Genomic DNA, 15,743 nt, shown 5'->3' with positions numbered 1-15,743 from the left:
GTTATTAATGTTTTATTTATTTTTTAACTATGAATTAAATAAAGGATATGGGTATCTTTAAAGAAGTGGAGACAAATTTATGGGGCCATTTTAATTTTATTTTTTTAACAAAAAAGGGAACCACACTTTTGAGATATGATTCTTAACGTTTTTTTTTTTTGGCCAAATGATTCTTAACGTTAATTATTAGTGGATTGAGATGAAGTTCATTTAATTTGCGGATGAGGGACTTTTTAGTAGCGAGGGATGAGGGACTTGCCATAACATCAAGGTAATAGCTCATGTCAATCACTTAAGGGGACACGTTTTGATTAAGAAATGTGAAAAGATTAGCATTGGGTTTTGGTGAAGAGCCCACTAAACAGTGAGAACCTAATTATGCAGGCTTACTTTTAATAGAAAATTGTAGAATCTTTAGTATTATATTCATTACATTGTAAAATTCTCATTTACAACAAGAAAGAGAGTATATAATTATAAAGTGACGAGAATCTACCTATCATAAAAAATAATAATAATTAATTATTCTAGGATACATGACAAGCATTTCATTTAACATCTACTATATCTATTGTTCAAATTTAACAATAAAGTCACATTTGTAAGTTATGATATTAAAAAAATATATTTTTTTTTCTCTCTCTTTCTTTCGCGATCCACACTGCTCCACATCGAAGCTTCTTGCTCTGGCCTTCCCCCAACGAATGGCGACCACCGGTGTGCTCCCTACACCGTCGCCGACTCAACCCACCCTCCCCGCTGCCGGCTGGCCGCCACCTGCAGCAAATCGATGCGAGAAAGGGGAGTAATGCCGCCGACTTTCTCTCTTTCTCTTTTTTTTTTTTTCTCTCTCTCTCTCTCTCTGTGCTTGATCGAAGCCTTCTAGATCTGCTCTGACCACTCCGACTTCTCCTCGATTGGGCATGATCACAGCTTGTGGTACGTAGACTCCTACTTTGATTTCTTATCAGTAGAAGGTTCTTGGATTTTTTTTTTAAGCTCAATTTCTGAAACTGCAATTTCTGGAACATTGCAAGTGAACTGAAACTGCAATTTATTGGAATTGCAGTTACTGATTGCAGTTTCTGAAACTACAAATGAATTGAAATTGCAGTTTATTTGAGTTGCAACTGCAGTTTCAGAAACTGCAAATGAACTGAAACTGCAGTTTATTTGAGTTGCAAGCTTGCAGTTGCAGTGTAAGTAAAACTACAGTTTCTGAAACTGCGGTTTATTAGAGCTGCAGGCTTGCAGTTGCAGTTACTAACTGCAAGTGAAACTGCAAAACTGCAAAGTGAACTGAAACTGCAGTTTTGTTTGAGTTGCAGGCTTGCAGTTGCAGAATGATGCTTGTGAGTGAAGATGAACAATTGTCGATTTGGTAAAGTTGAAGAAATAGATCAATTTGGCAAAAAAAAAAAAAAGTTTAGTTTTGGGATGTTTGTGTAGTTGGTTTGGTTGTGATGAGTTTCTTTTAGATGGTGTCCGCATGTTATATTTTGGGGGGCTGATAGATAGTGTCTGCAAGTTAATAAAAAAAGATTGAGTAGTTTTGGTTAATATTTTGCTTTGTTAGTACCTTATAACTAATGGACTAAAAAAAAAAAAAAAAGGTGACATACAATATAATATTTATCTCAATTTCACTCATACGTACATACCATTTGGAGTTAAGATTCTTAGACAGTGGCCAAAAAAAAAAAAAAAAGATTCTTAGACTATATCATTGATTATTCGGTGTAACAAGTACATGCGTTTCTCTACATTATTGGGTTTTATCATAGAATCAATGCAAGAGAAAATGATAGGACATTCAATGCAAGAAGCCAATACGTCATAGAAGAAGAAGAAGTATAGAATTAAAAATAAATAACATGATAAATGGCTTACTTGGCTAGTTACGACATAGCTTACGTATAGCTAAATTGATGTTTCGTGTGCAAATTGCATGCCTTAACTGGGTTACTACCTAATTCTTAGGCTTATTCACATAATGGCCCCCTGTGAGATACACTTTTTTTCACTTTGCCCCCTGAAACTTAAATCCTCTCAGTTTGCCACCTGAACTTCACACAGTTGTTGTAAAAGACCCTATGCCGTCAACTCTGTCAAGTTTTTCATTAAAATAGCTGACGTGACACCTATTTGGCATGAGTGAGACCCATTTTTAATTATGTAAGATCCATGTGAACAAAAAAAATAATAAAAAATAATTTTTAAACTAAAAAATAATAAGATCCATGTCAATTTTTTATAATTTTTTTTGTCCACATGGATCTTACATAACTAGAAAAAGGTATCACGCATGCCATATAGGTGCCACGTCAGCTATTTTAACGGAAAAATTGACAGAGTTAATGACATAGGGTCTTTTGCAACAACTGTGTGAAGTTTAGGTGGCAAACTGAGAGGATTTAAGTTTCAGGGGACAAAGTGAAAAAAAGTGTATCTCACAGGGAGCAATGGTGTGAATAAGCCTAATTCTTAAGCAATAAGCATCCCTTTCTATCTATAAGCAGGTTTTCCGCTTATTAAATCAAATTAAAGCATTTTATGTTGACCTTGACAATGTGTCATATTTTAGCGTGTTTGTATCATGAGAAATTATATTAAATTCAAATCTAATCTGTTAATTTTTATGTTGTTTTGTGTTTTACCCTTTTTTATTTTTTTATCAACCAAACTGAAACAACAAATATCCAATTTTTTATTTTTAAATTACTAAGCATAAGATAGGTAAAATATCTTAAAATGTCGTTAAAAGTTATGGTTAACACATTATATAATAGTGGCCAAAAAAAAAAAACATTATATAACAAAGTTCTAAATTTTTTTAGAAGAAATCACATCCAACATATAAATGATAGCATAAAATATTTTGTAAAATAGAAAGAAAATCATTGTCATAAAGATAACGTATTGTAAGCTCTCTCATGTCTTCAGGGAAAAGAACCAGGCTGCAGACCATCTTGCTGCCTTAGGCCATTCTTTGGAGCTTGGTCTGCTTGTGTTTGAAACTCCTCCTCTGAGTTGTGTTTCCGTTTTATCTGATGATTGTATTGGCTTGGCTAGGCCTCGTCTAGGGAATTGTTAGTTTTGTTCTTGGGCCTTTGGCCTTCTTGATTACCAAAAAAAAAAACGTATTGTAATCGTGTTTCGCAAAAAAATACTGACTCAACCCATTAATTTTCGTTTTATTATCATGACAATCTATTATGGACTTGATCCAATAAAATTTGACCCGACCACTAATAATTTCGTACGTATTCATGTAGTGGATAATTTTGACAGATTTAATATCCTGCCACGGTGCCACCTAAATAGTCACTTATTATTATTATCATTAACTATTAATAAATGCATACAACAAAATTTGTTTGATAATAGACTTAATAGTTGATGACGGTGGATTATAATTATGTCCAGTTCATTTTTTACTATTCTACGTTCGACTTTGAAAACTATGGGTCTTTCAATGTCAATTTTATTGGAGAAAGTTTCAAACTTCCAAGTGTAAATTTTATTTTATGAGGAGGTCTAAAGAAAGCGATTACTTTTGAATTTGTATATAAAAAAAAAATATATTTTTAAAAAGATAGTATAATATTTATATTGAGAGCACTTGATTAGTTTTGAATCTGCATAAAAAAATAAGATAGTATAATATTTACATTGAGAGCGCATGCATATTTGGATAATTGGATGTCGTCATGCATCACGCTAAACATCTCATTATGTATGTTAATCAATCAATAATCCGAGGTTTTATTATTTTAAGTTTTGAAAATTTGTGAACTTCACGCTGTAGATCAAATTATTTAGATTCTGATATCAGCACAACATGCACCCTTTTCATACATGTCATCTGGGTGAGGCTAGTATTTAAATTTGTTTTTATTTTTATTTTTTTATCAAGGAGTATTTAAATTTGTTGTTACTATAAATAATGTGGCTTAATTATTAATTAAATTTGTTAGACTGTAGTTTATTTATTAATCACGTATTATATAGATTTTGATCAACTGTCCTTACAGTTGGATGGTCTTCACGACTTGGCCTAAGCACTAGAACAAGGAACATGCAATTTGGCACATATTTGGGTCTATAGAAGTCCAAATGTCCAATTTAGGAATGCAAGTAGCACTTGGGCCTAGCTTTTATTTCTAACATCCAAATCTATCAAACTCAGTCCACTTTTCATACTGACCAGCCCATAACCCTTACATTTCTTTTAGGATCGGCCCTGACATTCTTTTTTTTTTGGTGATACTGGATGGGCTCCAAGCCTTCAGCCCAGCCCAACTTCATTAAAATTATAGAACAGTTAGGAATGCTTCTCAAATCTCAAGTTTGACCCCCTAATTTGTAGAACAATACAGAGTCAACTATTTATAACTTGCATGTATTGTAATTGTATGTATAATATTTGCACCTCTAATTGATAAAATCGATCACTTTATAATTTTCATGTGGTTTTGTGAATGTTTATGATGATGATTACAATAATTCGCCAATTTAATTAGATTGACCGAGTGTTTTCTGTGTAGTGGTATATACTAGCTAGTGAAAATATTTATGGATAATACTATTTATCAAATATTACCCATAAAAAACTCAACTATTTATTTGGTAATATCATTTAAAAAAAAATTAATGAATTAACCCATCACCATGTAGTAATTAGTATTTAGCATACAAATAAAACGGACAAATAGAATAGAATAGAAGAACCGTTTGGTTCATGGTGTTCTAATTTTCCTACTCTGTTATCCAAACAGAAGATTCCAATTCCAATTCCAATTCCCAGTTTCCCGTTATCAAACACACCCCCATAATACATCTTCTACCTTTTACTTCTCAAACCTCAAAACCCTATTAAACCCTGGAACCAAAAATCCAAACTAACCTCAATTTTCAAGTGCAAATGGCTTTGGCAATTTCCCATGCTTTTCTCTGCCCCAAATTGCAATTTTCCCAAAGGAATTTCCGCCCTAAAGTCCCAGCGTTAAGTTTCCCACCTTCTTCCTTCAGGTAATTAATCACTTTGTTGGAAACATTTCTCTGCCTCTTATTATTTGTAACTGCTTCACTGTGTTTGGTTGGTGGGAAAACTGAGAAAAGGGTTGGTCCTTGGAAAGTTTAGTTTTCTTTTTTGGGTTATTTTTTAAGAGTCAAATGTTGGGATTTATGTAAATAAGGTTACAATTAAGAACTGATTGAAGTTTAAATCCACATGTAATTATGTAATAATGGATAAAAAAAAAAATTCTACATGTAACATGAGTTGTTGATAAAGGTAGAGCCAAAGAGCATTACTTTTATTTGGTTGCTGAGAAACTGCGGGGAAATAGAGGTAGAGCTACAGGCGATTGTAACTTCTTGAAGTTTCATAATAATGCAAACTAATTTTTAGTTTCTTTTTTCCTTTTATGGGGTTTGTGTGGTCAATTTTACTACAATCATGCAAGAACTTTATTCTGCCTTTTGGTTTAGTTATGCTTTCACTGTATTACTATAGCAACAGGGTGTTAAACTTATCATATTTCCTAGACCAATTCCACAGAATAGAAGGGTAATTTGTGCCGCTGCTGCGTCTGCAGCTGGAAGTTCTAATCCAGACAGTGATTTAAATCCATATGAGGTAATTTCAGCTTGTATACTGTACGGGCCCTTGACTTTGATGTTGCAAGTGAATTGGGTATTTGTTTGTACTTCCTTATTTATTTGTCACTTTCTTATAATTCCAAGGTTCTCGGTGTGAGCCCAATTGAGGGATTTGACATGATCAAGGTAGCTTATACAAAAAGGCACAAGGAGGCTGTAAGGAGCGGTGATGAAGCAACTGCTGCCAGAGTAGCTTTCAACTCTCTCTATCTCTCTCTCTCTCTCTCTCTCTCTCTCTCTAAATATTTAGTTGCAACCAGCTCATGAATGGTATTCTTATAATTACATATTCATTTATGTAGCTGGAGAAAGCATATGACAAAATCATGATGGCACAGCTAACAAATAGGAAGAAAGGTGTGACATTTGGTTCCTTCAAGGTACATGCAGTGATACTTTATTTGATAGTTCTGTTGGGTGGAAGTTATTTATGACAAGAGAAAGTAAGCGGAAGTAGAAATGGAATCATGTAATTTCTGTATGCATGGAAACTTTAATAATTGACCGATCATTCTATAATACTTTGGCAATATTGTCTATGTAGGGTTACTTAGGAGGATTAGCTACCAACTTGTCTAACATTTTGGAGTTTCTGTGGTTCTTCATGGAAAGATATTTGCCTTACCAAAAACCAGATTTGTTTTCCTCCTGTGGATATAACTTTTGATATTTGCTGCTCTTTCAAGGTACCAGCATATGATAATGAGGAACTTGGATCTCAAAGAGATTAAATACCACACACAGAATTTAAAAAAAGAAATTTAAATAGTGGAATTGGAAGAAACATCTATAAACATGGGCAATGTTATATTATACAGTAATATGTAAAAATATATTTTTAACCTTATGATTTGGGTCAAATAGAAATAATTGGTAAGTGGTGAAGTAGAAGATTAAGTAGCAAATTGAATATTATTGTTATCATTGTTTTTGCTTGATGAGATTTGAAAGTAGGAATTAATTGATTGTCATAGTACAATAGCCAAGAATCTTGTCTACAAATATTTCATTAACTTCTATTAGAACTACATGTTGCTTGTCTCAGATATCACCTGTTTTAGAAAAGAGCAATTTCCATTTGGATTCTTTTAAAATGTTATGTTCTGTTAATGGCTCTTAATTCTTTTCTCTGTTCTAGATTTTATCTTTGTTATAATTCCAATTTCAGGGTGATTAATTATCAGCCCTGAGTTATCAAAAAATTGATTATCATCCTCGGTTTCTGCCTTATACTGATTGTTCGTCTTGTATTGCTTCTAAATTGCAGGTTTCAAAGGACATAAAATATGCTGATAAGCAACCAATTGTACCATGGGGGCCTAGGTTTGTCTACGCATCATGTGACTGCTAATAAGTAGCACAACAAAGGAGTGCTGCTGAAAAGATTAATCTAATGGCTGCTGATTTTTATACTTTGTTAAGCAAAGAGTAGGTTGACATACCTGCTCTGACCTTTGGACTTCTAATATGTTTACAGGTTCACCAAGTCCAGTGTACAAGATATGCGCATCAACCTGGCAATTGCTGCTGCATTTGTAAGTAGTGAAGGAATGGTCGATTATCTGCATCCTTGTTTGTTTTGTAACTTATACATTGCAATAAATTAATCTTTCATATTTCTTTATCATTGTGGTTCTTTTTTTTGATCTACCTGATTTTTTTGGCTTCTTATATTTTTTGCAGATAGCTTGGCTTCTTGTTGTGCGCAATGCTGACTATAAACCCCTGCAATTTTTATCATTTGCATTTGTTTATCGACTTTTTGAGAAGTTGAAATCCTTTGAACCACCTGTATCTCCAACATATTCTGTGAGTCATATTGGAAAACATAGATTGCCTTCCCCATTTTCATTTTTGGACACCATATGCAGGAACTTGTGATAAGCTGTATTTTGAAACTCTTATAAATTCCTTTTCAATCTGTTAACTGTTTATTCTATTGAATGCAGGAGGATGGTGAGGAGACAGGGAGAGGACTGCAAATGGGGAAACGACTGCTTCGTTCTCTTGCGCTAGTCTTTGGCTGTATTGCTATTGCTTCTCTGGTATATTATCTTGTTTGGATTCTTGGTGCATCTTTAGATTTACGCAGATAAGTTAAAAATCAGAAGCCTTAATTTTCTAATACAACTGTTTCAGTAACATTTTTAAATTATGATTTTATTTTACTGAAACCTGAAGTGGAACTGCTGAACTACCACCACTTAGGATTCCCCTCCCTCCTCCCAGTCTTTTTTGAATCTTTGGAATACCCACCCTACTTTCCATGTGGATGAGTTTTTTTGTTAAATAAAATGTCTCAAGTGTGACTTACAATAATTAGTAGATGTTCATAGTGTGGTGTTCATGCCCGTGGCCCGGGAAAAGGGAAGGGGGGGGGGGGGGGGTATATCAGTAAGGGGATTTCTGTTCTGTTCTTTTTGTTTAATTCGGCTACCATCTCAATATTTGATGATCTTGTAATTTCAATTCCTCTTCTATATGTTTATTTTACCGATAGTCTTGTTTAATTTCTGGCAGGCATACACCGGTCTTCTGAATTTGATTGAGTATATGGGTAGTGCCATTCCTGTGGTTCTTTACAATAACCAGGTATTGGCAAGTAATATGATGGCACTTATTTGATAGACTTTGTTGTATCAAGAGATTTACTTTGATACCGTATGGACCAGTAATGCTGCATGTGGCTTTTGGATTCTTGTTATAGTCAGAGATTGTACATTGTTTACCATTGTGAAAAATCTGTCTGTGCATGCAGGAATTGATAATCACCGCATCAACTGCAGTCATGCTCTACATTATGGCATCGTATTATAGGTGATGAACTATGTTTATAAATCTGGGGAACATGTAGCGAAGCTATCATGAGCGAACGACTGTTGATGATGCTATTCTCTATTAACTTAGCTGTGAAATTTTTTAAATGAGAAATCAATCTTGTAAGTTGAAATTTTGAGAGGAAAATTATTTGCATTCAGTTTTATTGTGTAAATACTACTATCTATTGGTATTGTTGGTTTTGAGTAGTTAGTGACTGATGTAGAAAAGAAATAAGCAAATTTGAAATAATTCCTTCCCCTCATTATAACTTCTTTGTTGCAGCCTTATGTTATCTAAGAGAAACTGAGAGCACAGAAATGTTGGAATTTTTTAAATTTATTCAATGAATAACGTAATGCTAAAATTACCCATAATTAAACTCATTCTACTAACATATTTTGTTATTATAAACCAACAACTCCTCTTCCAACACAATTCATCATCATCATGGCATTGGATGAAAATCCAATGGCTAATATGAAGCATGTTATTCTTTTGGTTACATTGGAATCATTGATATTCTAATCTCAACTTATTCTTTCACCCTCTTTCACCACTTGAATTAATATCAAAGTCTCAAACGCTCAATAGGAAACATTGTGTTTTGTTTATATGATTTGAGTGTTAATGCTATTAGCCTATTAACCTTCAGACACGTACCGGTTTTACAGGCCTAATACTAAGCCTTAGCACAGCCCAATTCGACCCAACTGCATAGAATAGGAAAACTAGTACGAAAACGACACGTCGTACTATATCCCTTAAAAGAAAAAAGGAGATGGAAAACTAGTATTACCATTGCACGCCTATTTTATCCACAAATTATTGAATATTGAATCTGCGTTTTGCGAGTGAGACAGTGAGCGAGAGAGCCCCCAATTTTTGACGAAGAAGAGAGAGCGCGGGCTAGGGTTTAATCAAATCCAATATTCACCGATTCTTAAACCCAAGGGTTTAGTTTCAATCATCTTCTCCGTATTGTTCTAATCGATAAACCCTAGTGTTCAGTTTCAATCCTCAATCGGGGTGTGAATCAAAGAAAGTTGGGTCAAGATGAGGATTATGATCAAAGGAGGCGTGTGGAAGAACACGGAGGATGAGATCCTCAAAGCGGCGGTCATGAAATATGGCAAGAACCAGTGGGCTCGAATTTCGTCACTTTTGGTTCGCAAATCGGCCAAACAGTGTAAAGCTCGCTGGTATGAATGGCTTGACCCCTCAATCAAAAAGGTAACCTATTGTTTTATTTGTTATGTTTTTTTATTTATTTATTATGGTTTAGATTGATGTTTGGTTGCTGTAGAAAATAGAGGAAAGTGTGAAATATTGGAATGTGGAGTTAATTAGACTCTGGGTGGTGCTTGTGAAAACTGAGGGTTAGATTATAAATTGATTGTTTGAATCTGCTTGGTGTTTTTGTTTCAGTTGTTTAACTATTTCTTTGTTTTCGTATGGGTTACCATTGCACTGTTATAGAAGCAACATATGGAAATTGTTATGCTCCTCAATATTCTGTTTGGTTTTTACTTGATGAATTTTTAATGATGATTCAATAACCCTGATTTTTGCAGACTGAGTGGACTAGAGAAGAGGATGAGAAGCTTCTCCATCTTGCTAAGCTCATGCCAACACAGTGGAGAACTATTGCCCCAATCGTGGGTCGTACTCCATCCCAATGTCTTGAGCGGTATGAGAAACTCCTTGATGCAGCCTGTGTTAAGGATGAGAATTACGAACCAGGTGATGATCCACGGAAATTGCGGCCTGGTGAGATTGATCCCAATCCTGAGTCAAAGCCTGCTCGCCCAGATCCTGTTGATATGGATGAGGATGAGAAGGAAATGCTTTCTGAGGCACGAGCTCGTTTAGCCAACACCAGGGGAAAGAAGGCAAAGAGGAAAGCCAGGGAGAAGCAGCTTGAAGAGGCTAGGAGGCTTGCTTCTCTACAGAAAAGGAGAGAATTAAAGGCTGCTGGCATTGATAATAGGCAGCGGAAGAGGAAAAGGAAGGGAATAGACTACAATGCAGAAATTCCCTTTGAGAAAAAGCCTCCTCCTGGCTTTTATGATGTTGCTGATGAAGATAGACCAGTGGAGCAGCCTAACTTTCCGACAACCATTGAGGAGCTTGAAGGGAAGAGAAGGATTGATGTGGAAGCACAATTAAGAAGGCAAGATATTGCAAAGAACAAAATTGCTGAAAGGCAGGATGCTCCATCAGCTATACTGCAAGCCAACAAGTTGAATGATCCAGAATCAGTTAGGAAGAGATCAAAGCTGATGCTCCCTGCACCCCAGATTTCAGACCATGAATTGGAGGAAATTGCAAAGATGGGCTATGCTAGTGATCTTGCAGGGAGTGAAGAACTCACAGAAGGGAGTGGTGCAACTCGAGCCCTTCTTGCAAATTATGCCCAGACACCAAGGCTGGGTATGACACCATTAAGAACACCTCAAAGAACCCCTGCGGGTAAGGGTGATGCTATCATGATGGAAGCAGAAAATTTGGCCAGATTGAGAGAGTCCCAGACACCATTATTAGGAGGAGAGAATCCAGAGTTACACCCATCAGATTTTTCAGGGGTCACTCCTAGAAAAAAGGAAATCCTAACACCAAATCCGATGCTGACTCCTTCTGCAACTCCTGGAGGTGGGGGTCTTACTCCTAGAATTGGCATGACGCCATCAAGGGATTCTTTTGGCATGACCCCAAAGGGGACTCCCATTAGGGATGAGCTCCATATCAATGAAGAAATTGACATACATGATAGTGCAAAATTGGAGCAACGAAGACAGGCTGAGTTAAGAAAAAACTTGCATATGGGTTTAACCAATTTACCACAGCCCAAGAATGAGTACCAGATAGTCATGCAACCAGTTCCAGAAGATAATGAAGAGCCTGAGGAGAAGATTGAAGAAGACATGTCTGATAGGATAGCTAGAGAAAGGGCTGAGGAAGAAGCACGGCAGCAGGCATTACTTAGGAAGAGATCAAAAGTACTGCAGAGGGAACTCCCTAGACCTCCTGTTGCTTCATTGGAGTTGATTAGAAATTCCTTGATGAGAGCAGATGAAGATAAGAGTTCATTCGTTCCTCCTACTTCAATTGAGCAGGCTGATGAAATGATTAGAAAGGAACTTCTTAGCTTACTAGAGCATGATAATGCAAAGTATCCACTTAATGATAAAGCAGACAAACGGAAAAAGAAAGGCGCCAAGCGCACTGCAAATGGACCTACTGCTACTATCCCTGTGATTGAAGACTTTGAAGAGGATGAACTGAAAGAGGTATGTGCTTAGTTCCTCTTATATGTTATTGCTTTCTATAATTGCTTCTTTCATCATTTCGCTTTTATCTGGTTGTCTTCATATGCATGCACCTGCATACACACACACACACACCACACACACACATGGTGTGTAATCTTTTATTCAATTATTTTTCTATATATAGGATCAAGAATATTTCTTGTAAATATGGGTTTGCAAACATCTCATATCGTTTAAGCATTATGTTATGTTAAATAGCCAAGGTACTTCTAAAAGGCAGCTGTATCAGTATTTATAGGGTACGTTTCAGTATGTATACTTAAAATAATTAATATGTTGTTTATATGATAAAAAAACACTTCCTTTTTCCATAATCTTTAGTTTAGAGATTTGATGTGTGTGGAGAGAGAGAGAGAGAGAGAGAGAGAGAGAGAGAGAGAGAGAGAGAGAGAGAGAGAGAGAGAGAGAGAGAGAGCTTTGATGAATTTAGACTCTTAGATAGCTTGGAATCAGTCGTTTGCTGGAGCATGGTGAAACTATAACAGATATTCAATTCATTGTGGGTCTGTGATCTAGGCTTACAGTTGGTGTGTTCTCTTGATTATTCAAATTCAATTAGATTGTAGCTTATTTAAACAAGAATCTCTCTCTCTCTCTCTCTCTCTCTCTCTGTGCACATATATATATTATATTGAGAACTGTTCCCTCCAAGTCTTCACCATATCTTGATTTTGGATTATAATGGAGTGTATTCATGATTGGTCTGCAGTGGTTTTCTCAGAAAAAGAAAAATATTGCTTCTGGTTGTTCTCTTAGTATATGCTTTTGTTTGAAGTGTTATTTTTTCCCCTCATTGTTTTCACAATTATTTTATTTTGGTGAAGGCACACTTTTCATGATTTCAGCTGTAGAGTTTTAAATGCCATTTCTCTTGTCAATTTGTGTTGTTGTTTGGGTCTTATTATACTACACATTTTCAAGCCTTTTTGATGTGACAGATAGGATTGTAATTGATGATGCTGGTCTCCAAAGATTCTGTGCCCACACTTTATTTATTCATTATGACCTGATATATGTTTTATTTGTTGAGACTACGCTTGAGCATGTCTAATGATTATTTATCTGCAAATTTTTTATGATCACCATTTTGTGAGCAGGCTGATTCATTGATAAAGGAAGAGACTCAGTATCTTCGTGTTGCTATGGGGCATGAAAATGAATGCCTTGATGAATTTGTTGATGCACACAAAACTTGCCTAAATGATCTCATGTACTTCCCTACCCGTAATGCTTATGGTCTATCAAGCGTAGCTGGAAATATGGAGAAACTTGCGGCTTTGCAGAATGAATTTGAGAATGTGAAGAAGAAGGTGGATGATGATATCCAGAAAGCATCAAACATTGAGAATAAGGTTAAAGTTCGCACATATGGTTATGAGGTATACTTTGCTCCCTCCCTCTCTTTTTTATGTTTTCTTTTATATTTCTTTCTGTCATGTTTTCTTCTACATTTCTGTGATTATAATTATACATTCTATATGACCATTAGCAGGCCCACAAAAATGGTTAAATAACTTATTCCATAGGAAGTGGAGCCTATGGTTCCACAAATGAATTACTTTCTATTGTTACTTTGTGATTCAGGGCAGTTTTGTGAATTTCAAGTGTAAGGTGTAAGATGCTTGTAATGGATGGACTTGGGGTTTATATATATTAAATCTTTTAATCCTAACAGTAACAGAACTGTATATAGCACTTTTAGAACACTGACCTCATCTTGAGTTATGCTAAAAATTTCCCCCTGTTACCTGAACTTATATAAACTCTCCTAATATACGGAAGGTCCATAACTTAAAATTGGTATTCAATTAAATAACATGGGCGTGGACTTCTTGTGTCTTATCTTTAGCAATGAATAAGATTCTTCTCCATCTGATGTTGCACACAACCCAAAAAATATGATACTTGAGATTCAACAAATGACAAATACTGAAAACACAATTGATCTTTGGCTGCGTTCCCTTTCTTTTGTCCTCAGTACCATCATGTTCTGGATGCCAAAGTCTTTTCTAACATGTGTGTGTATGTTGCTTGTGTAATTATATCTCATAGAAGAGAAACATTTTTTGAATACATGGTGCCAAATTCCAATTGTATAACTACTTAACCCCACTGATGTATAACATTAACTGAAAGATTCATTGCTTTTCAGTTATGGAAATTTTTTGATACCCAATTTTTTAAATTATCAAATATTTGAACCCTATTATTATTATTTTTACAGATGCGGGCTAAAGATGCTCTTTGGCCAAAAATTGAGGAAACTTTTAAGCAGATGGACACTGCTGCAAAAGAACTTGAGTGCTTCCAAGCTTTACAGAAGCAAGAACAGTTAGCTGCATCACACCGGATAAATAATATCTGGGAGGAAGTTCAGAAACAAAAGGAGCTCGAGCGAACTTTACAAAAGCGGTATGGGGATCTTGTAGTGGAGTTGGAAAGGGTACAGCACCTTATGGATGAATACAGAGTGCAAGCACAAAAACAAGAAGAAATTGCAGCCAGGAATTGTGATGTTGAGTTGGCTGAGGCTGCAGCAGATGTTACTGTTGTGCAGACAACTGAAAATCCTGATACTCTTGCTGAAACTACTGATCAGAAAATGGATGGTGTGCAAGAACATGCTTCCACAGCCCCAAAATATGATATGGACATTGATGCAGAAAAGAATCATGTGACAGTGACGGATGTAAATTTACCTGATAACATGCCTTCTACTGCAGAGGGAGAGAATGGTCCTGATACTCAGCTTTCTAGCTCAGATGTAAACCCCAGTGGGCTCGCAGCTCAAGACTCTGTTAGCAAAAGAGATATTGTTCCAGACAATGTGGTTGCTACTGGAAACACAATGGCTAATGATCCTGATGGGGTAATTAGAGACAATATAACAAGTTTTGATGTAACCGTGGGTCAAGATGTTGAGATTCGGCAGAACTTGACTGAACTTGAAAGCAGTGTCCAAGTAACCGGCAATGATGGTTTTGCTAATGGGGATGCCGTCCTCGTTTCTGTCGAAGGAGAGGCAGTCAATTTGGCTGAAAATGCAGCAACCCAAATCTGAACTTGTTCAATATTGAGGAGACAGCCTAGTTTAGGTGATGAACCTTAGCTAATCAAAAGGTGGATAGGAGTGCCAGTTGCAAAAAGGTAAATCACAAACTTGGATGAGGTGACTTGTATTCAGAGGGAATCTTAATGAAGATGTCAGGATTCTGAAGTTTTACTTCGTCTGCACATTAATGTGGTATTGCCAATCAAAAATTGTTGCCTACGTAATGAACTGGGCATGGGACTGTCGATTTCTGTTATTGAAATCATGTCATCCGTGCTTCAGCTGAAAGGGACATCACATTACAATCGTTTTTTTTTTTCTTTTCTATTTCAACATTAAGATCCTTATCTGGTCTTTTGCACGGTGTCATTGCTGTTAGATTGAGAAACTCGTATAATGTACCAGGCAATATGCGTAGTCGATATTCTTTATTTTGCACTCTGCTTGCTTGGTCCACTGTATGACCCTAAAATTTCTTGGTGCATTACAACATTTCTGAGGCAGGCACCTTGACACAATCTTTGGAATGACCGAATGAGGGGAATCATTTCTATGATCAAACATTCAAACCCAATCATGTCGCAAGTCTTTTCCTACTTTTGAAGGAAAGTCTTTTTTAAAGATTCTACATAAATTAATCATCCTGGCTGACTGTTTTTAGGTTTAATAGTTCTCTCAACTTGGATTCCATGAGGCAGGCCTTGGATTCCGAAGGATCGAGCATCTATCTTAATTTGGGTTTAGACCCAAGAACAAGTCCAAAACGTCTTCATTTGTTCATAATTTCAAACTATAAACTTCTGGTTCATGCTTGATGGATGTGTGATGCATGCACATATTGAATTGAATGAATACGTAGCAGATAGCCTTTCCAACTA

The 15,743-nt window shown here is 35.9% G+C and overlaps 2 protein-coding genes across 2 annotated transcripts; both read left to right on the top strand.

The window, feature by feature from the left end:
- The first annotated feature begins 4,738 nt into the window (after nt 1-4,738).
- On the top strand, nt 4,739-8,741 carry CJD1 (Chloroplast J-like domain 1). The gene is made up of 10 exons (XM_086247844.1): nt 4,739-5,031; nt 5,551-5,641; nt 5,749-5,853; nt 5,967-6,044; nt 6,932-6,987; nt 7,142-7,199; nt 7,348-7,473; nt 7,614-7,709; nt 8,185-8,256; nt 8,423-8,741. Exons 1-10 carry the CDS (start codon nt 4,925-4,927, stop codon nt 8,483-8,485), a joined length of 852 nt encoding a protein of 283 aa, XP_086103970.1. The 5' UTR covers nt 4,739-4,924; the 3' UTR covers nt 8,486-8,741.
- Nucleotides 8,742-9,305: 564 nt separating this feature from the next.
- On the top strand, nt 9,306-15,303 carry LOC147280758 (cell division cycle 5-like protein). The gene is given in 5 exon segments (XM_086248556.1): nt 9,306-9,714; nt 10,056-11,771; nt 12,911-13,192; nt 14,038-14,862; nt 14,865-15,303. Coding segments are annotated over 5 exon segments (3,039 nt in total). The 5' UTR covers nt 9,306-9,537; the 3' UTR covers nt 14,904-15,303.
- Nucleotides 15,304-15,743: the final 440 nt, after the last annotated feature.

The sequence above is a fragment of the Dryas octopetala genome, chromosome 6 (assembly GCF_963921425.1).
Source record: "Dryas octopetala chromosome 6, drDryOcto1.1, whole genome shotgun sequence".
NCBI classification, from domain to species: Eukaryota; Viridiplantae; Streptophyta; class Magnoliopsida; order Rosales; family Rosaceae; genus Dryas; species Dryas octopetala.
Note: the sequence above shows the minus strand (reverse complement) of the source record. Positions and strands in the feature narration are given on the sequence as shown.

Coding starts and splice junctions, on each gene's coding strand:
- CJD1 (XM_086247844.1), top strand. CDS start 4,925: ATGGCTTTGGCAATTTCCCATGCTTTTCTCTGCCCCAAATTGCAATTT. Junction 5,032..5,550: donor TTCCCACCTTCTTCCTTCAG/GTAATTAATCAC, acceptor CATATTTCCTAG/ACCAATTCCACAGAATAGAA. Junction 8,257..8,422: donor TGGTTCTTTACAATAACCAG/GTATTGGCAAGT, acceptor CTGTGCATGCAG/GAATTGATAATCACCGCATC.